This window comes from Muntiacus reevesi, chromosome 5 (assembly GCF_963930625.1).
Source record: "Muntiacus reevesi chromosome 5, mMunRee1.1, whole genome shotgun sequence".
Taxonomy (NCBI): Eukaryota; Metazoa; Chordata; class Mammalia; order Artiodactyla; family Cervidae; genus Muntiacus; species Muntiacus reevesi.
Window position 1 is genome coordinate 75,035,627 of NC_089253.1, and position 27,948 is coordinate 75,063,574.

The following is a 27,948-nucleotide window of genomic DNA, read 5'->3' on the forward strand; positions in this document are numbered from 1 at the left end:
TCTCCATCTATTTGTGTCCTCTTTGATTTCTTTCATCAGTGTTTTATAGTTTTCTTTATATAGGTCTTTTGTTTCTTTAAGTAGATTTATTCCTAAGTATTTTATTCTTTTCGTTGCAAGGGTGAATAGAATTGTTTCCTTAGTTTCTCTTTCTGTTTCCTCATTGTTAGTGTATAGGAATACAAGGGATTTCTGTGTGTTAATTTTATATCCTGTAACTTTGCTATATTCATTGATTAACTCTACTAATTTTCTGGTGGTGTCTTTAGGATTTTCTATGTAGAAGATCATGTCATCTGCAAGCAGTGAGAGTTTTACTTCTTCTTTTCCAATCTGGATTTCTTTTATTTCTTTTTTCTTCTCTGATTGCTGCGGCTAAAACTTCCAAAACTATGTTGAATAGTAGTGGTGAGAATGGGCACTCTTGTCTTGTTCCTGACTTTAGGGGAAATGCTTTCGATTTTTCACCATTGAGGATAATGTTTGCTGTGGGTATATCATATATGGCTTTTATTATGTTGAGGTGTGTTCCTTCTATGCCTGCTTCCTGAAGGGTTTTTTTTTTATCATAAATGGGGTTTAATTTTGTCAAAGGCTTTTTCTTCATCTATTGAGATAATCATATGGTTTTTATCTTTCAATTTGTTAATGTGATGTATCACATTAATTGATTATGCAAATACTGAAGAATCCTTGCATCACTGGGATAAAGCCCACTTGGTCATGATGTATGATCTTTTACATCATGTAAAAGATGTTGTTGGATTCTGTTTGCTAGAATTTTGTTAAGGATTTTTGCATCTGTGTTCATCAGTGATATTGGCTTGTAGTTTTCTATTTTTGTGGCATCTTTGTCTGGTTTTGGTATTAGGGTGATGGTGGCCTCATAGAATGAGTTTGGAAATTTACCTTTCTCTGAAATTTTCTTGAAGAGTTTGAATAGGATAGGTGTTAGCTCTTCTCTAAATTTTTGGTGGAATTCACCTGTGAAGCCATCTGGTCCTGGGCTTTTGTTTGGAAGATTTTTTATTACAGTTTTGATTTCCATGGTTGGGATATGTCTGTTAAGATTTTCTGCTTCCTCCTGGTTCCGTTTTGGAAGGTTATACTTTTCAAGAATTCGTCCATTTCTTCCAAGTTGTCCATTTTATTGGCATATAGTTGCTGATAGTAGTCTCTTGTGATCCTTTGTATTTCTGTGTTGTCTGTTGTGATTTCTCCATTTTCACTTCTAATTTTGTTGATTTGATTCTTCTCCCTTTTTTTCTTGATGAGTCTGCCTAATGGTTTGTCTATTTTATTTATCTTCTCAAAGAACCAGCTTTTAGTTTTGTTGGTTTTTGCTATAGTCTCCTTTGTTTCTATTTCATTTATTTCTGCCCTAATTTTTATGATTTCTTTTCTTCTACTAACCCTGGGGTTCTTCATTTCTTCTTTTTCTATTTGCATTAGGTGTAAAGCTAGGTTATTTATTTTATTCTCCTGTTTCTTGAGGTAAGCTTGTATTGCTATGAACCTTCCCCTTAGCACTGCTTTTACTGAACCCCATAGGTTTTGGATTGTTGTGTTTTCATTTTCATTTGTTTCTATGTGCATTTTGATTTCTTTTTTATTTCTTCTGTGATATGTTGGTTATTCAGAAGTGTGTTTTTTCGCCTGCATATGCTTGTATTTTTAATATTTTTTTCCTGTAGTTGACATCTAATCATACCACATTGTGATCAGAAAAGATGCTTGAAATGATTTCAGTTTTTTTTAATTTACCAAGGCTAGATTTATGGCCCAGGATGTGATCTATCCTGGAGAGTGTTCCCCATGCACTTGAGAAAAAGGTGAAATTCATTTTTGGGGGGTGAAATGTCCTATAGATATCAATTAGGTCTAACTGGTTCATTGTATCATTTAAGTTTCTGTTTCTGTTTCCTTGTTAATTATCTGTTGGGTTGTTCTAGGTGTGAGTGGGGTATTAAAGTCTCCGTCTATTATTGTGTTACTGTTAATTTCCCCTTTTATACTTGTTAGCATTTGCCTTACATACTGTGGTGCTCCTATGTTGGGTGCATATATATTTTATAATTGTTATGTCTTCTTGGATTGATCTTTTGATCATTATGTAGTGTCCTTCTTTGCCTCTTTTCATGACCTGTATTTCAAAGTCTATTTTATCTCATATGAGTATTGCTACTCCTGCTTTCTTTTGGTCTCCATTTGCATGAAATATCTTTTTCCAGCCCTTCACTTTCAGTCTGTATGTGGCCCTTGTTTTGAGCTGGGTCTCTTGTAGACTGCATATATAGGGGTCTTGTTTTTGTATTCATTCAGCCAGTCTTTGTCTTTTGGTTGGGGCATCCAACCCATTTACATTTAAGGTATTTATTGATAAGTATGATCCCATTGCCATTTACTTTGTTGTTTTGGATTCAAATTTATAAACCTTTTCTGTGTTTCCTGTCTAGAGAAAATCCTTTAGCATTTTTTGAAGAACTGATTTGGTGATGCTGAATTCTCTCAGCTTTTGCTTGTCTGTAAAGCTTTTGATTTCTCCTTCATATTTGAATGATATCCTTGTTGGGTATAGTAATCTGGGTTATAAGTTTTTCTCTTTCATCACTTTAAGTATGTCCTGCCATTCCCTTCTGGCCTGAAGAGTTTCTGTTTAAAGATCAGCTGTTATCCTTATGGGAATCCCCTTGTGTGTTTTTGTTGCTTTCCCCTTGCTGCTTTTAATATTTGTTCTTTGTGTTTGATCTTCATTCATTTGATTAATATGTGTCTTGGGGTGTTTCACCTTGGGTTTATCCTGTTTGGGACTGTCTGGGTTTCTTGGACTTGGGTGACTATTTCCTTCCCCATTTTAGGGAAGTTTTAAACTATTATCTCCTCGAGTATTTTCTCATGCCCTTTCTTTTTGTCTTCTTCTGGGACTCCTATGATTCGAATGTTGGGGCATTTAACCTTGTCCCAGAGGTCTCTGAGGTTGTCCTCAAATTTTTTTTAATTCTTTTTTCTTTTTTCCTCTCTGCTTCATTTATTTCCACTATTCTATCTTTCACCTCACTTATACTCTCTTCTGCCTCAGTTAATCTACTGTTGGTTCCCTCCAGAGTGCTTTTGATTTCAGTTATTGCATTATTCATTATTAATTGACTCTTTATTTCTTCTAGGTCCTTGTTAAAGATTTCTTGCATTTACTCAATCCTTGTCTCTAGTCTATTTATCTATAACTCCCATTTTGTTTTCAAAATTTTGGATCATCTTTACTATCATTATTCTGAATTCTTTTTCAGGTAGACTCCCTATCTCCTCCTCTTTTGTTTGGTTTGGTGGGCATTTATCATTTACCTGCTGAATATTTCTCTGCCTTTTCAATTTGTTTAGATTGCTGTGTTTGGGGTGGCCTGTCTGTAGGCTGGATGTTTGTGGTTCCTCTTTATTGTGGAGGTTGCTCCCTTGGGTGGGGTTGGACTAGTGACTTGTCAAGGTTTCCTGGTTAGGGAAGCTTGCGTCTGTCTTCTGGTGGGTAGAGCTGGATCTCTTCTCTCTGGAGTGCAATGAAGTGTCCAGTAGTGACTTTTGGGATGTCTATGGGTTTGGTGTGACTTTGGGAAACCTGTATTTTAACGCTCAGGGCTGTGTTCCTGCCTTGCTGGAGAATTAGTGTGGTATGTCTTTCTCTGGAACTTGTTGGCTCTTGGGTGGAGCTTGGTTTCAGTGTAGGTATGGAGGCTTTTGGATGAGCTCTTGTCAGTTAATGTTCCCTGGAATCAGGAGTTTTCTTGTGTTCTCAAGTTTTAAATTTAAGCCTTCTGCCTCTGACTTTCAGTCTTATTCTTACAGTAGCCTCAAGATTTCTCCATCCATACAGCACAGATGATAAAATATCTAGGTTAATGGTGAAAAGATTCTCCATAGTTAGGGACTCCAAGAGAGGTTCACAGAGTTACATGAAGAAGAGAAGAGGGAGGAGGGAGATAGGGGTGACCAGGTGGAGAAGAGGGGGAGTCAAAAGGGTAAAGACCAATCTAGCCAGTAATCAGTTCCCTAAGTGTCCTCCACAGCCCAGAACACCCAGAGAGATTCACAGATTTAAGTAGAGAAGAGAGGGGGAGGGAGGAGATAAGAGGTAACCTGGGGGAGAAAAACAGGAGAGAGCAATCAAGCCAGTAATCACACCCCTAAGTAAAAATGGGTACTGAAGATTAGATTCTTAAAGGTACAAAATGGATAACAAATACCAAAAAGCAAAGATTAAAAATCTAGAGTAGAGGTTAGACTCTCAATAATACAGTATTAAAAATACAAAACAAAATCAATCACAAAACTTATAAAAAATATATATATATGAAATTCACTTTAAAAATAGGGTATTTTTTTGCAAGGTAATAATAGGTTATAAAAATGAAAATTAAAGAAGTGATAAAGAACTTAAAAATTAAAAAATGATAATAATAAAAATATATCTAGCAATTTCTCTGGAGCTGTTGTGGGCAGTGTGGGGTCAATTCAGTGTCAGATAGTTCCTTGTTCCAGCTTATACTTCTCAAGGTCTATATAGAAGACCTTCTCTATAGAGAAGACCCCTTCCAATGCTTAGTCAATGTTAACTACAGGGTGTTAATCTGTTGCACCTGTCACTTCCAGAGTGGTTCCCCCTTCTTTGTGTATTTTGGCTTCCTGTTTGCAAGTCTCTTCAGTGTCTAATTTCTGCCCTGACACAAAAGGGCGAAGGCGGTCACTTATTTAGGCTCCCTTGTTCAGCTGTGCTGCGGGGAGTGAGGAACCCTGCAAACAAACACTGGCATGTGTGGAAATGCTAGCAGTGTATGGACCACACTGGGTTTGCCCCCGCTCACAGCGGTGTGTGCTTTCCCAGCCTACACTGCTGAGGCTCTGCTGGGGTACTGTCCAAAGTGGGCCCTGCGTTTTGTGCACTTCCCAGGTCTAAGCTGCTCCGGTTCAGGTTCTTGGGTACTCTGCAAATGCACAGACTTGGTTGGACGTGCGTTTTGTGCCCTTCCCAGGTCCAAGCAGCTCAGGTGACCAGGTGCTTGGCGCGCACACTGTCCCAAGTGGACCGTGTGTCTTAATCACCTCACCTACTTCTTTTGACTCGGTTTCCCAAGTGCGCCACAAGAGCACTGTCACAGGTGTGCCATGTGCCTCCTCTGGGGAGTTGATCTCAGGCTGTGACCCTCCTAGCAGATGTCAACCATCCAGGATCCCAGGAAGACTTGGTTAGCAACTGGGAGCCTGCTCAAAGTTTGGTGGAGGATGCCGTCTCTGGGACCGAGATTGCCCCTTGCCTTCCGGCTCTAGCTGTCACTCGCCTGCCTCTCTGCCTCTGGTGGGGAAGGGGCCGGTCCGCAGCCAGCTAGCTATCCTTTGGTATTCGCTCAATCCTTTGTTCTGTGAGTGGGTCAGGCTACATCTTATGTTAGAGCTTTACACAGGAAAATTCTCTCTCTTTTTTCTCTCTCTCTCTGGCTATCCCACAATTTGGGTTGCTATCTCATGTTAGCTCCCACAGATTGTCCTCAGGGCATTCAAGTCTGGTCCTTACCCTAAGCATACAACCTGCGCCTTCCTGTCCAGCCCCAGCTAGCTGGTGTTGGACATAAGCGTCTGGGCTACTTCTCCACTGTCAGTTGTGGCTAGGCACCTATTTTGTGGGTGTTTTTTTCTCTCCCATTTATGTTGCCCTCTGAGTTTCCAAAAGTCCCCACAGATCCACCAGTGAGAAGGTGTCCTGCTGTTTAGAAACTTCTCCTCCTTCATGACTCCCTCCCCAGAACGGGTCTCCATCCCTAACTCTTTTGTCTCTCTTTTTGTCTTTTATATTTTGTCTTACCTTCTTTCGAAGAGAATGGGCTGTCTTTCTGGGTGCCTGGTGTCCTTTGCCAGCATTCAGAAAGTTGTTTTATGGAAGTTGCTAAGCAGTCAAATGATCTTTTGATGAATTTGTGGGGGAGAAAGTTGTTCTCCCTGTCCTATTCTTCCGCCATCTTAGGACCGCCCTCCCCTCTTCATTACTGTTAAAAGCTAAATTATAATTACTTTTTAAAGTTAAATGTAGGACTTTACTGTTAAAAATCACCTGATCATTTCAGTCCAATATTCAATTTTGTTGAAATTATTTCAAATACTGTTTTTGCCATTGATAGTATTAGAAATTCAAAGCTAATAGGTGTCATCTCCTAGTTAAATATAGTCCAGGTGGCACTAGTGGTAAAGAACCTGCCTGCAAATGCAGGTAGACACGAGACACAGGTTAGATTCCTGAGTCGGGAACATCCTCTGGAGGAGGGCATTGCAACCCAGTCCAGTATTCTTGCCTGGAGAATCATATGGACAGAGGAGCCTGGTGGGCTATGGCCCATAGAGTCACAAAGAGTCAGACTGAAGCAACTTAACACACATGCACACCATCACAGAAACTCAATGGTTTTATTGGAAATGTGCAGATGATATTAAAGAGAAATTTAAGGCATATGCGTTATGCGTGAATTAAAACTATTATCTCTGCTTTGTTATTTATATACCTAAATTAGACCAGAAAAGTCAGAGAGCCTAAAGGAAAATTCCTCTGTTATCTTATCATGCTTAATCATTAAATGGCCACAATCAGTGATTAGATATAAATATTATAAATTTTTTTTGCTTATAGATTTGTAAGTCAAGGAGTTGATGACTGGTACTACCAACAGTTTTCCCTATGGGTGCTGTCTCATCCAGGACAAGTGGTACTCACTGTGGTAAGTAAATACTTCTTTGATGTTACTGGTATATGTAACTCTGAACTGCATCAAAAAATAAAATGGAGAGATGGTTGACTCGATGGACAGATATCTGACGAAGTAAATATTAGCAAAACGTTTATTAAGGAACATAGGTGATAGGTATATGGGTATTCATTTTATAATTTCTTCAACTTGTCCATGCTTTCAAAAATGTTCAGGATAAAATGTTGAAGGAATATAAGTCATGAATTATTTTGTTGTTTGTTGTTCAGTCATGTCTGAATCTTTGTGACCCCATGGACTGGAGTCCAGCAGACTCCTCAGTCCTCCACTGTCTCCCCAAGTTTGCTCAAACTTGTCCATTGAGCAAGTGATGCTATCCAATCATCTCACCCTCTGTTGCCCCCTTCTCCTCCTGCCCTCAATCTTTCACAGCATTAGTCTTCTCCAATGAGTTGGCTTTTTGCATCAGATGGCCAAAATATTGGAGCTTCAACTTCAGCATCAGTACCTCCAGCTAATATTCAGTGTTGATTTCCTTGTCTTTCACTTGCCTGAATATTAATAAAGTACCCTCAGATCTTAAGTCAAGGACTTATTCAAGCTGTTGTTTATGAAGACAACAAAATTATAATTAATCAATATGCACATTTCTGCAGTTTACTAGGCATTCAAATAATCAAATCTGCTCTACTAAGAAAGGATCTTTCCCAAACCCCAGGTCTTCCAAACATGCTTAATAATTAGAACCAGTCAGTAATCTGTTTCCAAAAATATTTTATGATAGATTTCAACTTCACTCACTGAACATATATTTGTTTTCCCATGTCTGCCTTACCTACTGCAAATTTCCCATCCTGGTATGCAATTTACAACTTCCCTTCTTCTTGTAAACACTTCTGCATATGTAACATAAGTATCTCTGAGTGGACACCTGTTGGGATAATAAAATGTTTACATGCAGTATCCACTAAGAGAATTTCAATATAGATTTAATCAAACTATAGTGCTTGAGAAGCCCTCTATGTTTAGCTAAATAAATAGATAAAATCTAGTTCATAGTCAGTTTTACCATATCCAAACCTTCCCTCAGCCTATACTGAGGCAGCCTCAGAGGTGGTCTCAGCCCACTGGTTGCTCTCTCCTGAGCTTGTGAATCTTGAATAAATACCTCAGGTGTGACAGTACAGTGACTTTTGACCAGACTCTTCTGTGGCATGACCATGACTATGATTCCTGATGCCTGGCCCAGATTCTTGCTTCTGCCCGCTTCCTAAGTCTCAGCTCTCACCTCCAGCTGATCTGCCATTAGAGGTCTACAACATGCTTTCGGGAAGTCAGAGTTAGTTTCTGTTGCATGCTGCCAAAATACTAATTGATACATCAAGTTTCCCATCTGGGTACACTTATCTTGCCCTGAAAAGAAAAAAATCTCACCATTCTACATATTACCTCTATGCTAATTATTCTCATATTTATTTCTTCATAGCTCCTCTTGTGTATTTCTTGAGAGTGCTAAGTCACTTCAGTTGTGTCTGACTCTTTTTAACCCCATGAACTGTAGCCCGCCAGGCTCCTCTGTCCATGGGGATTCTCCAGGCAGGAATACTGGAGTGGGTTGCCATGCCTTCCTCCAGGGGATCTTCCTGACGCAGGGTTAAAACCCACATCTTTATGACTCCTGCATTGGCAGGCAGGTTCTTCACCTGGGAAGCCCATGTATTTCTTAAGCACTTCAAATTCAGTATATCCCAAATGAATCCATTGTGTCCCTTCACCTACAGCATGCTCTTCCTTCAATAGGTATAATATCTTAGTGACTAGAATCACAATTCACCTAATTACAGGCCAGAAACCTATGAACCTCCTGACATCTCCCTCCATTAAGTACTAGGTCAATTTGACTTAAATCCAGTAGCCTTTTTAAAACTGCTCTGGTATGTATGGAAAGAGTGACAAAAGATGGATCAAATAATAGAAATTATATAAAATTTCTAAAAATTACAAACTTAACCTATTTCTGAGTCCCACTCAGAAAACAGAAGTAATTTTATCTTGAAATTATGATACCGTTATTACTGTCCCCAGGTTCTTACTTAGCCTAAGTGATGATAGGTTAAGAATATAAAATTTAGAAAATATAAATGTTGATGATAAATATATTTCCATTTATTAAAGAATAAGGCTCCCACAAGCATTCATCAAAGTTCAATCTCTAAGTGTCAAATGCATACAAATGTGTAAGCTCTCTCTTTTACACATATGATGACTCATGCATAATACACACCACATCAGTCTCAATCGTGTCTGACTCTTTGCGACCCCATGGACTGCAGCATGCCAGACTTCTTTGTCCTTCACCATCTCCCAGAGCTTGCTCAAACTAATGTTCATTGAGTCGATGATGCCATCCAACCACCTTGTCCTCTGTTGTCCCCTTCTCCTCCTGCCTTCGGTCCACACCACACCACTCTTGAGAATATCTATTTTCATTTATAAAATTTATGCTTCAAAATTATTACTTTTGTATCTTATTTTTTCAGAGCAAGATCATATTTTATAACGATTGTATCAAAAGTTTTGTGAGTCCTCATCCAAAAAAAGAGGTGGAAAAAGTCCATGCTGGTATGATACATCGTCTAGAAGAGGTTGCAGAGCTGGTGGTGCTAGATACTCACAACTCTCGAGCAAAAGTTGTACTTGGGGCATTGCTTACCCTGTATGTTCACTGCAGAGACATAGTGAGAGATTTACTACTCAAAAATATTTTCAATGCAGATGATTTTGAGTGGACAAGGTAGGTAGATCGAAATTACAACTCTAAATAAAGTAACTTCTCATATACCTATCTTGGGTAAGTTAATTCTCTACCTCGAATTTTGTCCGACCTGAGTTTTATCTCTCTGGGATTTATGGAAATTCTAAGCAAATTCCACCAACTTGAGTACATATTTCTGTGCTTTCTTCTTCCTTTTTTCCACTATTCTTCTCCTTCATTTTAAGTTCCTTTTGTTTTATCTTCCCGAACTGACCACAGTCTCTTAGCTGCGTTTTCCCTTTTACCAATCAGGCAGAGGGCAGTTTTCAATGGGTAGTGAAAGAAACTCTACCTCAAGCCTCTTCTTTCCCCCACGTGCTATCAGTTCTGGGACAGACCAAGCTGGGAAACAAACCAGAGAACATTTCTAGCCAGTTCTCTAACTCAGAACTCCCTTCTTCCTAAAAAGTGCAAGTCGCTCAGTCATGTCCAACTCTTTGCGACCCACATAGACAGTACAGTCCATGGAATTTTCCAGGCCAGAATACTGTAATGGCTAGCTATTCCATTCTCCAAATGAGCTTCCCGACCCAGGTTTCCTGCATTGCAGGCGGACTCTTTACCAGCTGAGCCAACAGGGAAGCCCAAGAATACCTGAGTGGGTAGCCTAGCCCTTCTCCAGCAGATCTTCCCTACCCAGGGATTGAACTGGGGTCTCCTGCATTGCATGTGGATTCTTTACCAGCTGAGCTACAGGGAAGCCCTTCTTCCTACCCAGGGGCAATAAGTAGATAGTCATTTACATGTAGTATTTCATATACAAATATGAAAGTACAGAAAAACAGTGCCATTAATTTTGTTGAAGAAATCAAACATAAGATTCTTATAATAAATATAGTTTCAAACTTCTGAATTAATTTTTTTTAAGTTTCCTCTGATCATAGGAAAACAACTGCCCTACCTGCATAAGATCCTTGATTCTCAATAAAATTTTATTTTATAAATTCTATATTAGCATAAATTTCCTGATTTTAGGTATGACAATTTCCTTTAGACTCTAAGGAAAATAGAGTGGAAAGAAGCTGTTGCATTTGACTGGCACCACTGTCTACTATATTTTATCAGAATACTTTATATTTTATATATATTTGCATGTTTGTGTTACTGAAGTATAACTGTATACACTCTTAATTGCTGAAGGAATATGTCTTGTCTGTGAGCCCTCATGCTGCATAAAGTTTAGCATGTCATTATTACTTTCTATTGACTCTTTTTAAAAGTGAAAACTAAAAGTGGAAGACCATATACAGAAAAGTAAACTAGGAGAAAGAAGATTCTATTAATAATAAGACTCTGAGTGTATCTATGATTCTAAAGGTATAGCTTCCATATAGTGTGCTTTGGTGTCCCATGGCACCATAGGGCACTCACAACTGTAAGATTTTTTAAACTTTTGAGAGACTATAAGGACACTATAAGATACCAGAGTTTCTTTGATGACTCAGTGATAAAAAATCTGCCTGCCAACAAAGGAGACACTAGTTTGATCCCTGAGTCAGAAAGATCCTTTGGAGAGGTAAATGGCAACCCACTCCAGTGTTCTTGTCTGGGAAATCCCATGAACCAGAGGAGCCTTGCAGGCTATAGACTGTGGGATTGCAAAAGACTCAGACAGGACTTAGTGACTAAACAAGCAAGGGATATATAACATCAGTAAGATACCCAGCTACTAACAGTTTGAAGCAGTTTACAATGCTAATATTAGATCATGCTACAACCTTTCAGTGACCTCTTATCTTTGCAAAGCTAAGTTTTTGGCAGTGACCCTGTTAAAAAAACAAGCACTGAATTAAAATTAATGTGGCACAGGAAGTAAGATTGGCATGATCCAATCTCATTTCAAAGTCTGAGAAATTATGCAGTGTACAACAGGTACACACAACCTTCCAGTTATTTAAGAATGAAATAAATATATTTTCTTTCAATTTATTTGTATAATTTAAAAAATTAAGCTACTGTAAGTCATTAAGACAAAAATGCTTCTTAAGCTGCTTTGGGCCTAAAAATTAATAAAAGAAACTATGAAATATTTCTTTCAGCCTAGAGTAATCATGAAAAATTACTTATACACTACAGGTACAGTGAAAAATCTTTTCCTAAATTCATACAATATGGTCAATTAAGCTATGACAAACGAGGTAAGAATACAGGTAAGAAGACAGTTTCATCAATAAGTGGTCTTGGAAAAACTCAACAGCTACATGGAAAAGAATGAAAATAGAATATTTTCTCACATCTTATACAAAAAGTAAACCCAAAATGGATTAATGACCTAAATATATGACCTGAAACCATAAAACACCCAGAAGAAAACATAGGCAGTATGCTTTTTTACATTGGTCTTAGCAATTTTTTGGATATATCTCCTCAGACAAGTGAAACAAAAGCAAAAATAAACAAATGGGACCTAATCAAACTTAAAAGCTTTTGCAAAGCATGGGAAACCATCCACCAAACAAAAAAACAGCATACTAAATGGGAGAAATATTGGTAAATGATACATCTGATAAGGGGTCAATATCCAAAATATTAAAAAAAAAAAAAACTAATACAACTCAATATCAAAAAAGACAACCCAATTAAAAAATGGGCAGAGGACCTAAACAGATGTTTTTCCAAAAGAAATACAAACGGCCAACAGATGCATGAAAAGATGCTCAACATCACTAATCATGAGGGAAATGCAAATCAAAACCACAATGAGATATATCACACCTGCCAGAATAGCTACTGTCAAAAAGACAGCAAATAACAAGCATTGGTGAGTATGTGAAGAAATGGGAACCCTCATGGACTATTGATAGAAATAAAAATTGGTATAGCCATTCTGGAAAACAGTATGGAGGTTCCTCAAAAATTAAAAATAATTACCAATTATACCATGTATATTTATCTGAAGAAAATGAAAACACCATTTCAAAAGATACATGCACCCCAGCATTCACTGAAGCACTGTTTACAATAGCTAAGATATGGAAACAGCATAAATCCATCCACAGATAAATGGATAAAGAAGATGTGCTATATACATGCAATGGAATCTTAATCATAAAAAAGAATGAAATTTTGCCACTTATGTCAAAATACATGAACCTGGAGGATATTAAGCTTAGTGAAATAAGAAAGATAAATACTATATATTTTCATTTATATGTGGAATCTAAAAAATAAATGAACAAATATAACCAAACAGAAACAGATTCATAGATACAGAGAACAAACTAGTCGTTACCAGAAGGTGGTTGCGATGAGAAGTGCAATAGAGGTAGTGGAGATTAAGATGTACAAACTACTAGATATAAAATAATAAATTATGAGGATGTAATATACAGCAAAGAGAATACAGTCAATAGTAACTTTATATGGAGCATATTCTATAAAATTGTCACATTACTATGAAAATGAAAGTCGCTCAGTTGTGTCTGACTCTTAGTGACCCCATGGACTGTAGAGTCCATGGAATTCTCCAGGCCAGAATGCTGGAGTGTGTAGCCTTTCCCTTCTCCAGGGGATCTCCCCAACCCAGGATCGAACCCAGGTCTCCCACACTGGAGGTGGATTCTTTACAAGCTGAGTCACAAGGAAAGCCCAAGAGTACTGGAGTGGGTAGCCTATCCCTTCTCCAGAGGATCTTCCCAACCCAGGAATTGAAACAGGATCCCCTGCATTGCAGGCAGATTCTTTACCAATGGAGCAGTGTACACCTGAAACTAATATAGTATTGTAAGTCAACTCCAATTTAAAAAATTCACTTCCTTCAATAGTCACTTTTCTCTCTTTATCTGAGACTTTACAAGGTGGTAGTTTACAATCTTTAAAGTTTTCTTTTTAATTTATTTTTTTAAATGTACTCACTTTTATATTTCTTTATAATCTTCTTTGTTCTAGAAAGGGATTTAAAAGGGTTTTATGAGGGATACACAAAATACTAGATGACAGTATAAACTAAGATATAAATGGGTCACCAATTTAACTCATAGTGGTTTCCATAAGAATGTAGTCCTGAACCACTGATGTAGTGGCTATAATGAATAATGTCTGAAACTACATTCTTATGGAAGCCATAAAAACTTCATAGAGATGATTGTTAGGTAAATCTTCCATTTATGCTGACCATCATACCAAAGTAGCATAATTCAACAAGGTCATTTTTCTCATAGGGAAGAGTGTTCATGTTTGTAGTATTCCAAGTTCTAGTCAGTTCAGTTCAGTTCAGTTGCTCAGCCGTGTCCGACTCTTTGCGAACCCATGAATCGCAGCACGCCAGGCCTCCCTGTCCATCACAAACTCCTGGAGTTTACTCAAACACGTGTCCATCAAGTCGGTGATGCCATCCAGCCATCTCATCCTCTTTTGTCCCCTTCTCCTCCTGCCTCCAATCCCTCCCAGCATGAGGGTCTTTTCCAATGAGTCAGCTCTTCTCATGAGGTGGCCAAAGTGTTGGAGTTTCAGCTTCAGCATCAGTCCTTCCAATGAGCCCCCAGGACTGATCTGCTTTAGGATGGACTGGTTGGATCTCCTTGCAGTCCAAGGGACTCTCAAGAGTCTTCTCCAACACCACAGTTCAAAAGCATCAATTCTTCAGCACTCAGCTTTCTTCACAGCCCAACTCTCACATCCATATGTGACCACTGGAAAAACCATAGCCTTGACCAGACGGACCTTGTTGGCAAAGTAATGTCTCTGCTTTTTAATATGCTATCTAGGTTGGTCATAACTTTCCTTCCAAGGAGTAAGCGTCTTTTAATTTCATGGTTGCAATCACCATCTCAGTGATTTTGGAGCCCAAAAAAAATATAGTCTGCCACTGTTTCCACTATTTCCCCATCTATTTCCCATGAAGTGATAGGACCAGATGCCATGATCTAGTTTTCTGAATGTTGAGCTTTAAGCCAATTTTTTCACTCCCTCTTTCACTTTCATCAAGAGGCTTCTTAATTCCTCTTCACTTTCTGCCGTAAGGGTGGTGTCATCTGCATATCTGAGATTATGATATTTCCCGGCAATCTTGATTCCAGATTGTGCCTCATCTAGCCCAGCATTTCTCATGATGTACTCTGCATAGAAGTTAAATAAGCAGGGTGACAACATACAGCCTTGACGTACTCCTTTTCATATTTGGAACCAGTCTGTTGTTCCATGTCCAGTTCTAACTGTTGCTACCTGACCTGCATATAGGTTTCTCAAGAGGCAGGTCAGATGGTCTGGTATGCCCATCTCTTTCAGAATTTTACACAGTTTATTGTGACCCACATAGTCAAAGGCTTTCGCGTAGTCAATAAAGCAGAAATATGTTTTTCTGGAACTCTCTTGCTTTTTTGATGATCCAGTGAATGTTAGCAATTTGATCTCTGGTTCCTCTGCCTTTTCTTTTCTTTTTTTTTTTTTTTTCATTTATTTTTATAGTTGGAGGCTAATTACTTCACAACATTGCAGTGGGTTTTGTCATACATTGATATGAATCAACCATGGAGTTACATATATTCCCCATCCCGATCCCCCCTCCCACCTCCCTCTCCACCCGATTCCTCTGGGTCCTCCCAGTGCACCAGGCCCGAGCACTTGTCTCATGCATCCCACCTGGGCTGGTGATTTGTTTCACTATAGATAATATACATACTGTTTTCTCGAAACATCCCACCCTCGCCTTCTCCCACAGAGTCCAAAAGTCTGTTCTGTACATATGTGTCTCTTTTTCTGTTTTGCATATAGAGTTATCATTACCATCTTTCTAAATTCCATATATATGTGTTAGTATGCTGTAATGGTCTTTATCTTTCTGGCTTACTTCACACTGTATAATGGACTCCAGTTTCATCCATCTCATTAGAACTGATTCAAATGTATTCTTTTTAATGGCTGAGTAATATTCCATGGTGTATATGTGCCACAGCTTCCTTATCCATTCGTCTGCTGATGGGCATCTAGGTTGCTTCCATGTCCTGGCTATTATAAACAGTGCTGCAATGAACATTGGGGTGCACGTGTCTCTTTCAGATCTGGTTTCCTCAGTGTGTATGCCCAGAAGTGATATTGCTGGGTCATATGGCAGTTCTATTTCCAGTTTTTTAAGAAATCTCCACACTGTTCTCCATAGTGGCTGTACTAGTTTGCATTCCCACCAACAATGGAAGAGGGTTCCCTTTTCTCTACACCCTCTCCAGCGTTTATTGCTTGTAGACTTTTGGATAGCAGCCATCCTGACTGGCATGTAATGGTACCTCATTGAGGTTTTGATTTGCATTTCTCTGATAATGAGTGATGTTGAGCATCTTTTCATGTGTTTGTTAGCCATCTGTATGTCTTCTTTGGAGAAATGTCTGTTTAGTTCTTTGGCCCATTTTTTGATTGGGTCATTTATTTTTCTGGAATTGAGCTTCAGGAGTTTCTTGTATATTTTTGAGATTAATCCTTTGTCTGTTTCTTCATTTGCTATTATTTTCTCCCAATCTGAGGGCTGTCTTTTCACCTTACTTATAGTTTCCTTTGTTGTGCAAAAGCTTTTAAGTTTTGTTAGGTCCCATTTGATTATTTTTGCTTTTATTTCCAATATTCTGGGAGGTGGGTCATAGAGGATCCTGCTGCGATTTATGTCAGAGAGTGTTTTGCCTATGTTCTCCTCTAGGAGTTTTATAGTTTCTGGTCTTACATTTAGATCTTTAATCCATTTTTGAGTTTATTTTTGTGTATGGTGTTAGAAAGTGTTCTAGTTTCGTTTTTTACAAGTGGTTGGCCAGTTTTCCCAGCACCACTTGTTAAAGAGGTTGTCTTTTCCCCATTGTATATCCTTGCCTCCTTTGTCGAAGATAAGGTGTTCATAGGTTCGTGGATTTATCTCTGGGCTTTCTATTCTGTTCCATTGATCTATATTTCTGTCTTTGTGCCAGTACCATACTGTCTTGATGACTTCGGCTTTGTAGTAGAGCCTGAAGTCAGGCAGGTTGATTCCTCCAGTTCCATTCTTCTTTTTCAAGATTACTTTGGCTTTTCGAGGTTTTTTGTATTTCCATACAAATTGTGAAATTATTTGTTCTAGTTATGTGAAAAATACCATTGGTAGCTTTATAGGGATTGCATTGAATCTATAGATTGCTTTGGGTAGAATAGCCATTTTGACAATATTGATTCTTCCAATCCATGAACACGGTATGCTTATCCATCTGTTTGTGTCCTCTTTGATTTCTTTCATCAGTGTTTTATAGTTTTCTGTGTATAGGTCTTTTGTTTCTTTAGGTAGATATACTCCTAAGTATTTTATTCTTTTCGTTGCAATGGTGAATGGTATTGTTTCCTTAATTTCTCTTTCTGTTTTCTCATTGTTAGTGTATAGGAATGCAAGGGATTTCTGTGTGTTAATTTTATATCCTGCAACTTTACTATATATTGAATAGCTCTAGTAATTTTCTGGAAGAGTCTTTAGGGTTTTCTATGTAGAGGATCATGTCATCTGCAAACAGCGAGAGTCTCACTTCTTTTCCTATCTGGATTCCTTTTACTTCTTTTTCTGCTCTGATTGCTGTGTCCTCTGCCTTTTCTAAAACCAGCTTGAACATCTGGATTGAACCCAGGTCTCCTGCATTACAGCAAATTTTTTACCATCTGAGCCACCAGGGAAGCCCTTTCCCTGAATGGATAACCCCAAGTTCTAGTAGTTCCTGTCTAATAGAGCAATTGATTAATTATCCATCAGTCTTTTCATTTGATTTTTTGATGTTTTTAAATCAACATAATCTTAATATGTTTCTGCATGTGAAAAAAATTAAAAATCATTTTGCCCAAATAATATGATCATTTAAAATATTGTTTTCAGACATTTGCAATATAAATGGAATGAGAAACAAAAGTTGTGCTATGTATCTCAAGGAGATGCCAGCTTTACTTATGGCTATGAGTACTTGGGCTGTACCCCAAGACTGGTGATTACACCTCTCACTGACAGATGCTGGCTAACTCTCACCGGAGCACTACACTTGAACCTAGGAGGTTGCCCTGCTGGTCCAGCTGGTACAGGAAAAACTGAGAGTGTTAAAGATCTAGCAAAAGTAAGTGGTTTCTATATCTAGAATAAAAACTTTTTTTTTTAGTCACACAAACTTTAAAAGTTATCTTAAGTTTACACCTTTCCTGTTGTTAAAGTATTCATAATATTTAGCAAACACATTAACACATTTGTTAATTCATACATCATCATTTAATTTTGAATGTTTAATGTGTGCTGGGACTTAGGATCTTGGTAAGTCAACATAGTTGACTTGGACTATAATAACGAACTAACATCTATGTAAATGGTAGCTTCCTTTCCTGTAGAAGTGATTCATTTGTTTTGAGCTTCATACACAGATTTTTGCCTAGTCTTTGTGATTAACAGAAGTGTGTGTGTGTGTGTATGTGTATAAGAAAAAGAGACAAAGAAGCAACTGATGAAAGCAAAGGGTATAGTTTATGATATTGCTGAAATGTTTTTTCTTAGTTTATTTGTTTATGTGTTTAAAAATAGGACCTTAAGCCTCCATGCACTAATCAACTAAACTATAACAGTATATGTGCATTAATCCTATACTGAGTCTTGTGGATTTCTAAATTTGGTATGAACACCTATATATTGTAAAATTTTTCTTGAAAGAATAAGATATTTTATTACTCTGGAAGTTTTAAAATTAGTATTTTGTATCATAATTCAATAAATATATTAAAATATCATTTTTGTTTCCCAGTCCTTAGGCAAACATTGTGTAGTCTTCAACTGTTTTGAGAATTTGGATTATAAGGTAAAACTTATTCTTATATACTCAGAAAAAAACTATTGTACACATAAAAGAAATAATTCATTGAGGATTAAAAGAATAAGAAAAATATCTTAGACATTAAGTATTAATATAACTATAAATGCTATTCTTTTAAACTAACAGAAGAGAAATTTTAAATGTAATTGAAACTTAAAACATTACACAGTTTACCTTTATTCAGCTGAACCACTTCTTAAGACAGAGATTTTCCAACGTTTTGACAGGGAGGATCTTTTCAAACAAAATTGATATGAAACATGAATATATAAAAAATTAAGAGTACTGCTTCAGTAATACAAATTTACATATTCTAATCTATACTTTTATTTACTGAAAATAACAATGAGGCTACTATGAGTAACACAAAAATTTGAGTCAGAGGTTATGTAAGTGATTACAAGTTTATGTCAGCCTTATTTTGTTTTGGTTGCATACTATCTAAGATATATCTCATAGCATTCTTAAATATTTATAAATATGTCACATACATCTGTGCCTATCACAAATTTCCTTAGTTTCTAAACACTCCAATTTATTTTATTTTTCAACTTAAGCCCAAACCTTTTACATTTGGCTGAGATCCTACATTTCCATATGTATTCACTGGCACATTAAAATTACCAGTAAATATAAATAAGCTGATTGAGCTATTATTCTTAAAACACTTACCAAATAGCCTCTCTGTCCTCCCTGGAAACTACCTTTACTGGGGCTCTGCAGGAGTGGTACTAGGGTAAGGTGAGTGACGCTCTAACCTGCTAAGCAAAGTTCAATGAGGAGCCAAAATGCTTGGTCATCAAGATAAATAGTATTTTAGTGCAGTGTATTTTTTAAAGAATCAAGGTAAATGCCCCTCCAAAAGCGTGATAAACAAAATATCAAAGTTTTAGATAAAGACAGGATCTGATTGCTGCTGTCAATGGGAGGAACCAACTTTTTCAGGCTTCTGAGTCAGAGGGGCTCTCTCCGATTCTCACATCTTGCCCCGCTGCAGCACCTAACAAAAGCTCCTCTTAGAGTTCGAGCATTCCTCAACAGGTGTTCAGTCCACAGACACTTTATCTGGCTTGTTTCACTTTATAACATTTACAGATCAACAGATTTCAACACAGATTTTCGGTCTTTTACAAGGACACTGGAGGATCTAGCCACCCTGGGCCTGCCCATTGTAAATGGCAGAAGCAGAGTTAAAAGCTGCTTGCATTTGCTGTCCCTACTCCAGCCTGGCCCCAATCTTCCACTCCACTTAAATTATTAGTTCAGAAATCTGTATTACTGAGTTCCCTGGTGGCTCAGTGGTAAAGGATCCATCCCTAGGTCGGGAGGATCCCCTGAAGAAGGAAAAAATTCCATAGACAGAGGAGCTTGGCAAGCTACAGACCATGGAGTTGCAAAAGAGTCAGACACGACTTAATGACTAAACATCAACTGTCTGCATTACTACCAGGCATTGACCACTAAACCTTGAGTCTTGGCCGGACCTAGAAAGGGGAACTCTTCCAACCATCTGCCGGAAACCTGTACGGAAGACTTTTACTGCCAGTGCGTGGTTCTGAGAACACGGCACCCAGGCGATTGCTCAGTTATGCGAATGTGAATTGTGCTTCTACTTTCTCACTCTTGTGAGCATCAGTTTGCTGCTGCTGTGTTTAAACTTTTAGGGCTTTCCCAGTGGCTCAGCAGTAAAGAATCTGCCTGCAATGTAGAAGACTAGGGTTCCATCCTTCATTTGGGAAGGTCCCCTGGAGAAGGAAATCGCAACCCACTCCAGTATTCTTGCCTGACTGGCTACAGCCCATAGGGTCACAGTCAGACAAGACTGAAGCGACTTAGCGCGCACACACGCTAAGACTTTTACAGGAGACAGGCAGAGTAGTTGAGTGGTCTTAGAGCCTAAATACTACTGCTTTCAGCCCTACAAAAACGCTTGAGAGGGAGACGTGCAAACAGTGTTTGCTTGGTTTGGGTAAAATGGGAAGAACTTGCAGAAATTAATGTCCCAGTAAAAATGCTCACCTAAATAATAATTTCATTAATCATTTTTTTTTTAAGATAATGGGGAAATTCTTCTTTGGACTGGTTGAGACAGGAGCTTGGTGTTGTTTCGATGAATTCAATCGAATTGATGTGGAAGTTCTCTCTGTGATTGCCTCACAGGTGCTAACAATTAAGGCAGCAAAAGACAGCTATTCTGTCAGGTATTTGCTAAATGTGTTTATACTTTGGGAATGGAAATTTGATGTACACTTACTGCTTAATTATTATTTAATATTTTTTCTACCAGAAGTGTTTAGGTTTGTTTCTTTTGTTTTCCTAAGCACACACCAAAAGGAATGGCACTTAACTTGAATGTTTCCTTTGTTTGGAAAATAATATGAAAATATGTGTAGTTAGCTTGCAGACTCTTTCCCAAGCTTGGAACAGTATTCTTGGCTACCAGGAAAAGGAAGCAAATATGTTCTAATTACTTTTCTTTTTGAGTTTAAATTCTCTTTGTACCTATTCATTTGATAATATTTCATTTGAAGAAATCAATGGGGTTTTTTCTTTAATTCTACATATTAAAAAAAAAAACAAAGTTATGCTGACCACACACAAGAATCCTGTCGTTCCATTACTCTGGATTAATATACTTTTATTTAAAAAATCCTTTAATAACAATATTTGTATGTTAGGATTACTAATGTATTCTAATCCAAACAAAATTTTTTTCTTTTCAGATAAATTTAGGAATTTACATGATTTACCTTTTTGAGCATACTTGGATTTGTGGGTTTAAAATTTCAATTCCAATCTAATAATTCTAACTCAAGCTAATGGGCACTCACTTCTGGCATTACTCTCAATGTTATGAGGCTTCACAAGTCTGTGGATATAACTAGGATGACAATAATTCACACTTCACCAATTCTTCACCACATCTCAGCTTCTGCAAAGTTTTCCTCATTTGTGTCTAGACAGTCCTTAGGTTTTGTCCCAGTTGTTCTTCCATTCCTGTTTGACCACCTTCATCAGTTCAAATGTCCATAAAATCACTAGGGAATTTCTCTCCATTGTCTCTTCTTCTGGTGCCAGCGGCATGACACTATTCATGCCGAGGTTCTACTTCACGGTGTTCCCGGAATTATTTAATTGGGTGTTGGGAAGTGGGCTGTGTTTCATTTTAAAGCAAGAACTCTACTGAGGCCACTCTGGGTTCCACTGTGTCATCCAGGCAGAGCTTTATGTCTCCTCACATCCTCTTCTGTGTATAAGTCAGTTCATTCGGATGGGTACCCTCTTGCCTTGAGTTCCACAAAACTCTCCAGACATCATCAGACGTGATCAAATAAATCTGAATCCCAGCAGAGCTCATGATTTAGCATAAAAAACCTCTCCTTTCCCTTCCTACAGTTTTTTTTTTTCCAGCATGTTCTGTTTGGATTTAATTGTAACACAGTCTCAGGAAGTTTTGCAAACTTCTTTGTAGTTTTAAGATATTTTGGTTTACAGAAAGCAGTTGTCTTAATGATGAATACTGTAATGTCTTGTAGGTTTGTACTGGAAGGAAAAGAAATTCGTATAAATATGTCTTGTGCTGTATTTGTCACCCTAAATCCTGGGTAAGTACCAGTTACATCTGTGGTAGGAGTTCAGTGCAATCGCTCAATCCATGTCCAATTCTTCATGACCCCATGGACTACAGCACACCAGGCTTCCCTGTCCATCACTGACTTGCGGAGCTTACTCAAACTTATATCCATCGAGTCAGTGATGCCATCCAACCATCTCATCCTCTGTCGTCCTCTTCTCCTCCTGCCTTCAATCTTTCCCAGAATCAAGGTCTTTTCTAATGAGTCAGTTCTTTGCATCAGGTGCCCAAAATAGTAGGAATGGACACAGGTAAAAATTCTGTTTTTTATTCTTATCTATAGACAGAGTTGACTGACATTGTATATCCATCACTCATCCTCCACCATGCCTCTGAACGCCTCCACTGCCCACACCATTTATAAGCACTACAACTCTGTATTTGTCCATATGGATGATATCACACTAAGCTTCTGACCAAGGGAACTTTCCTCTTTATGAATAGCCAGAGAGAAATGAAAAGGTTGGCAGTTTGTCACAAAGAGGACGTAGGCAGAAAAGCTAATGAAAGTAGAAAGAGTAACAATATGGTAGTTTACAGGGAGTGGAGACTGGCAGACTCAATAAATATGTGTTGACAGAATGTTGATGGAATCAGGGAACTGATGTGAGGTAAACTGTGGGAGGAGGCACAGGAAGAAAAGACCATAGGCTAGCAAGCTCTGTGAGTTAAAAGCATAGTAGAAATCATCTTGTAAACTTTTTGTTTTTAGATAAAGGTCACATAGAAAGGCAATAGAATTACTATTTGGGAGAAATTTATGTGGCTCTCATTTGAAAAACTGAAGTATGATGTTTTCTGTTTCTTTGTTTTTCTTATCCTCTTAAGATACAAAGGTCGAGTGGAACTCCCAGATAACTTAAAATCTCTGTTTCGCCCAGTGGCAATGATGGCTCCCCATTATCAAATGATTGCTGAAGTAATGCTATTTTCTGTTGGTTTCAAATCTGCAAAATTACTTTCTGGAAAGCTAGTTAACATTTACGAATTAGCTAGCAAGCAACTCTCGCAACAGGTAACAAACTGTTTTTATCAAAGTAAAGGTGATTACATGAAGCATTAAATGATAACTTTTCAGGTATTAGTCCAAGAATGACCTGGAACTAAAATCCCTATCAGCATATCAAGTCCATGCAACTTGTGTATAAGGCAATATGTAAATCAAAGTTCTAAGCTTTCCTTGTGATCTGATCTAGAGAGAGCAGTCAAGTAGCTCTAATTTTAAATTATAGGCTACCTTCTCCATGCAAGGAAGATTACATCTAGAGCAGTTGTTTTCAAACTTTATAGTGCATCAGAATAATTTGCAAGACTTTTTAAAACCTAAATTGCTGGACCTTACCACCAACTTTCTAATTGTCTGAGGTGGGGCTTCAGGGTTTACATTTCTAACAAGTTTTCAAGTGTTCATGATGCTGCTAGTCTGAATACCCCACTTTGAAAATTTTTGTTCTAGGACATGCCAACTTTGTGTTTATTTATAACCCAGAATGGTTTGGGCAGCTAACCAGATTATCTCCAAAGCATTCATTTTTATAATATATTCTTTAAATCCAGCTCTCCATTTTAGAGAAAACAACTCAGATAATGATTTTTTAACTCCTTTGAAACTTGCTAATCTTTTTTTTTTTTTCTTTGAGAAGGAGACTATTAGAAGGACAAGTTTGGGAAAGAAGTGAGAACATTAGAACTAAAACTGAGGGTTTCTTGAATTCATAACACCGTTTCTCTTCATTCCTTAGATGATTAGTGATTTAACAGTATACTATATGCATTTATTTCAAAGTTGTTCATTTTTTTCCAGAAACTTAATAACTCAAATATTTTAATATTTAATAGGACCATTACGATTTTGGCCTGAGGTCTCTGAAGACAGTTTTAGTGATGGCTGGGAAGAAGAAACGGGAGCTTAAATGGTCAGTTGAATTTTGAATTGAGTGTAGATCAAAAGGCAGTTACGCAATACTGGGAAAATACTGTGTGAAATTTTAAGTAATGACAACAAGATAAAATAATTCTGAGCTCCCAGACTCAAAATCTAGAAGCCATAAAAGAAATAATTTATAATAGTCAAAAATTACTTTTTGTGAACTCAAAAAACAAATGAAAAACTAGAGTAAAGATAAATGCAGCTCCTGTTGCAGTTAAATAACTCATCCTGGTAGTATATAAAGATTTCTAGAAAATTGGGGGAAAAACAGTCATATAGAAAAATGGACAAAGGAAATCAACAGCCAGTTCTCAGAAAAAAGAGACATAAAAGTCCTTTAAATATATGAAAATACACTCAACCCCACCCATAATGAGAGAAATGCACATTACAGTTATACTGAAAATTGTTTCTCACTTATCAGATGGGCAAAAATTTTTAAGTTTTCATAACTTTGTACTGGTGAGACCAAATGGAAGCAGGCATTCCTTTACATTATTGGCAAGGTGTGTACTTTTTGTATTGGCTTGATTTGGAACTATATTCATTAAAATATTTTTTTTAATTTAAAATTTTTTAAAAATATGTTACAAAAATACATATCAATATACTATTTACATGAAAATTTTAAACAATGTTATGGATTGTTTATAGGTACAGTAAAAAGTACAAAATGTTTCATGGGAGGAGAAAACAATAGGGATAGGCTCTAGCTCTATTGTAATATTTTATTTCCTAAATAAAAGAACTGTAGTATATCTTGCAAAATGGCCTATATAGTATAGATGAAATGTAAATAGGTGTCTATTATGAAATGTCTTATAATTTTATAAAATTAAAGATAAATAGTATCAAATATCAGCTCCCTGATGTCCTCATGTTCTTAGTTGTATTTTTTTTTTTTTTTTTTGGCCACATCATGCAGCCTGTGGAATCTCAGTTCCCTGACTAGGGATTGAACCCAGGCCACAGCAGTAAAAGCCCAGAATCCTAAACACTAGGACAGGGAACTCTCAAGTCCTCAGTCTTTCTTATATTCACTTAATTCTGTGTGTAAATAAATATTCCAGGGATAGTGGTACTCTTCTCATTTCAAAGTCCTTCATTGTTCTCTGCAAATCACAGAAAACTCAAAGTTCTCACAGCCGCCTGCTATTGGAGTTCCCATTTCCAGTGTCCTCTCTGTCTGTCTCCTGCCACTGAAAGTAGCTCTCTTCTCTCTGTTGCAAGGGTAGCAACCACCCTTCTTTGATTCTTCCAAAGCTTCACACACATGATGTGATTAAGTGAAGCTGACTGTTATGAAAAGGACTGGGGAGTTTTTTTTATTCTTTTCTCAGAGGAAAGCACAGTGAACAGTTTAAAAATGAATATTAGGAGGGAGGAGCTAAGATGACGGAGGAATAGGATGGGGAGACCACTTTCTCCCCTACAAATTCATCAAAAGAACATTTGAACGCTGAGCAAACCCCACAAAACAACTTCTGATCACTAGCAGAGGACATCAGGCACCCAGAAAAGCAGCCCATTGTCTTCGAAAGGAGGTAGGACAAAATATAAAAGATAAAAAGACCCGTCCCAGGAAGGGAGTCATAATAGAGAAAGTTTCCAAACACCAGGAAACCCTCTCACTGGCGGGCCTGGGGGAAGTTTTCGAATCTCGGAGGGCAACCTAACTGGGAGGAAAAATAAATAAAACCCACAGGTTACATGCCTCAAAGCAACTCCCAGCAGAAAAGTATCCCAGACGCTCGCATCCGCCACCAGCAAGTGGGGGCTGAACGGAGAAGAGCAGGCTGCATTGCTTAGGGTAAGGACCGGGCCTGAATGCCCTGAGGGCAATCGGAGGGAGCTATCCTGAGATAGCAACTTAAACTGTGGGATAGCAAGAGACAGAGAGAGGAAATTAACTGGCGAAAAGTGCTAACTGAACACACTGCCGGCCCTTCGCAGAACAAAGGAAAGACTGAAAAATTCCAGAGAAGAGCTAGCCGGCTGTGGACCAGCCCATCCCCCGCCGGAGGCAGGAGGCAGGGGAGAGGGGAAAGTGGCAAACTCGGCCCCAGAGACGGCACCCCTACCAAACTGCAAACAGGCTCCCAGTTCCTAACCAAAGACTTCCTGAGATTCTGGATAGTTGACATTTGCCGGGAGGGCTGCGGCTAGAGACCAGCTCCCTGGAACAGTCACAAGGTGCACCCAACCGGTGCCGGCAGAAACTGAGGCTGGGACTGCGGAGGGGATAAGGCGCACCGCATCTGGGGAGAGTGCGCCTGTCAAGCTTCAGGCTGCCTGAGCTGCTCGGGCCAGGGAAGGCACAAAACACAGGCCCAACCGAGTCTGTGCTTTTGTGTAGGACCCGAAAACTGGAACCGCACACAACGCAGGGCACGCTCCATATAGAGCAGCCAGGAGCCTGAGCAGTGTAGACGGGGAAAGCACACACGCTAGAGTGGGGTCAAACCCAGCGTGGCCAGAACACTGCGAGTGCTTCCCACACACGCCAGTGACATTTGTCTGCAGTGCACCTCCCTCCCCACAGTACGACTGAACAAGCGAACCTAAACAAGAGTCCACTTCCGCCCGCGTGTGTCAGCGCGGAAATTAGACACTGAGGAGACCGCCAAACAGAAGCCAAATAAACAAAGGGAACTGCTTCAGAAGTGACCGATGCAACAGATTAAAATCCCTGTAGTTAACACCGACTACACCGGAAGGGGCCTATAGATATCGAGAAGTGTAAGCTGGAACAAGGAGCTATCTGAAACTGAACCAAACCTACACTGCCTGCAACAGCTCCAGAGAAATTCCTAGATATATTTTTACTGTTTTTTTTTTAACTTTTTTCTTTTCTTTTCTTTTAAAATTCCCTATTACTTCTCTATTACTCCTTGATTTTCATTTTCTTTTATTTTCTTTTAAAGTCATCTGTTACTCCTCTATTACTCCTTAATTTTCATTTTCATATATTTTTGCTATTTTTTTAATTAAAAATTTTTTTCTTTATGTTTTTCTTTTATTTTAAAGAAATTAAATTAAATCTATTACTCCTTAATTTTCATTTTCATTTCACTATAACCTTGCAAAAAAAAAAAAAGAAAAGACCCTATTTTTAAAGCAAACTTCATATATATTTCTTAAATTTTTTGTGTTTTTGTTTTTAATAGTGTGTTTTTTAGTCTAACCTCTACTCTAGATTGTTAATCTTTGTTTTTCAGTATTTGATATCAATTTTGGACATTTAAGAATCCAATATTCAGTAACCATTTTTACTCAGGAGTGTGATGATTACTCTCTTCCCCTTTTGACTCTCCTTTTTCTCCCCCAGATCACCTCTATTTCATCCCTCCCCCTTCTCTTCTCAATCCAATTCTGTGAATCTCTGTGGGTGTTCTGGGCTATGGAGAACACTTAAGGAACAGAGTACTGCGTAGGTCTGTCTCTCTCCTCTTGAGTCCCCCCTTTTCTCCTCCTGCTCATCTCTATCTCCTTCCTCCCTCTCCTCTTCTTCATGTAACTCTGTGAAACTCTGTGGGTGTCCCTCACTGTGGAGAATCTTTTCACCATTAACCGAGAAGTTTTATTATCAGTGCTGTATAGTTGGAGAAGTCTTGAGACTACTGGTAGAATGAGACTGAAATCCAGAGGCAGGAGACTTAAGCCCCAAAACTGAGAACACCAGAAAACTCCTGACTATAGGGAACATTAAGTAATAAGAGATCATCCAAAAGCCTCCATACCTACACTGAAACCAACCACCACCCAAGAGCCAATAAGTTCCAGAGCAAGACATACCACGCAACTTCTCCAGCGACACAGGAACATAGCCCTTAGCATCAACATACAGGCTGCCCAAAGTCACACCAAACACATAGACCCATCTAAAAACTCACTACTGGACACTCCATTGCACTCCAGAGAGAAGAAATCCAGTTCCACGCACCAGAACACCAATGCAATCTTCCCTAACCAGGAAACCTTGACAAGCCAATCGTCCAACCCCACCCACTGGGAGAAACCTCCACAATAAAAAGGAACCACAGATC

At 38.3% G+C, this 27,948-nt stretch overlaps 1 protein-coding gene across 1 annotated transcript in view; it reads left to right on the forward strand.

Moving 5' to 3' along the window:
- The window catches only part of DNAH14 (dynein axonemal heavy chain 14), a 324,938-nt gene that overhangs the window by 98,058 nt on the left and 198,932 nt on the right, over positions 1 to 27,948 (forward strand). The window contains exons 18-25 of the mRNA XM_065937125.1: positions 6,665 to 6,752; positions 9,281 to 9,534; positions 17,366 to 17,597; positions 18,270 to 18,323; positions 20,394 to 20,539; positions 21,875 to 21,943; positions 22,801 to 22,987; positions 23,812 to 23,888. Coding sequence (XP_065793197.1) covers positions 6,665 to 6,752; positions 9,281 to 9,534; positions 17,366 to 17,597; positions 18,270 to 18,323; positions 20,394 to 20,539; positions 21,875 to 21,943; positions 22,801 to 22,987; positions 23,812 to 23,888 — 1,107 coding nt within the window. The remainder of the gene's footprint in view (positions 1 to 6,664; positions 6,753 to 9,280; positions 9,535 to 17,365; positions 17,598 to 18,269; positions 18,324 to 20,393; positions 20,540 to 21,874; positions 21,944 to 22,800; positions 22,988 to 23,811; positions 23,889 to 27,948) is intronic.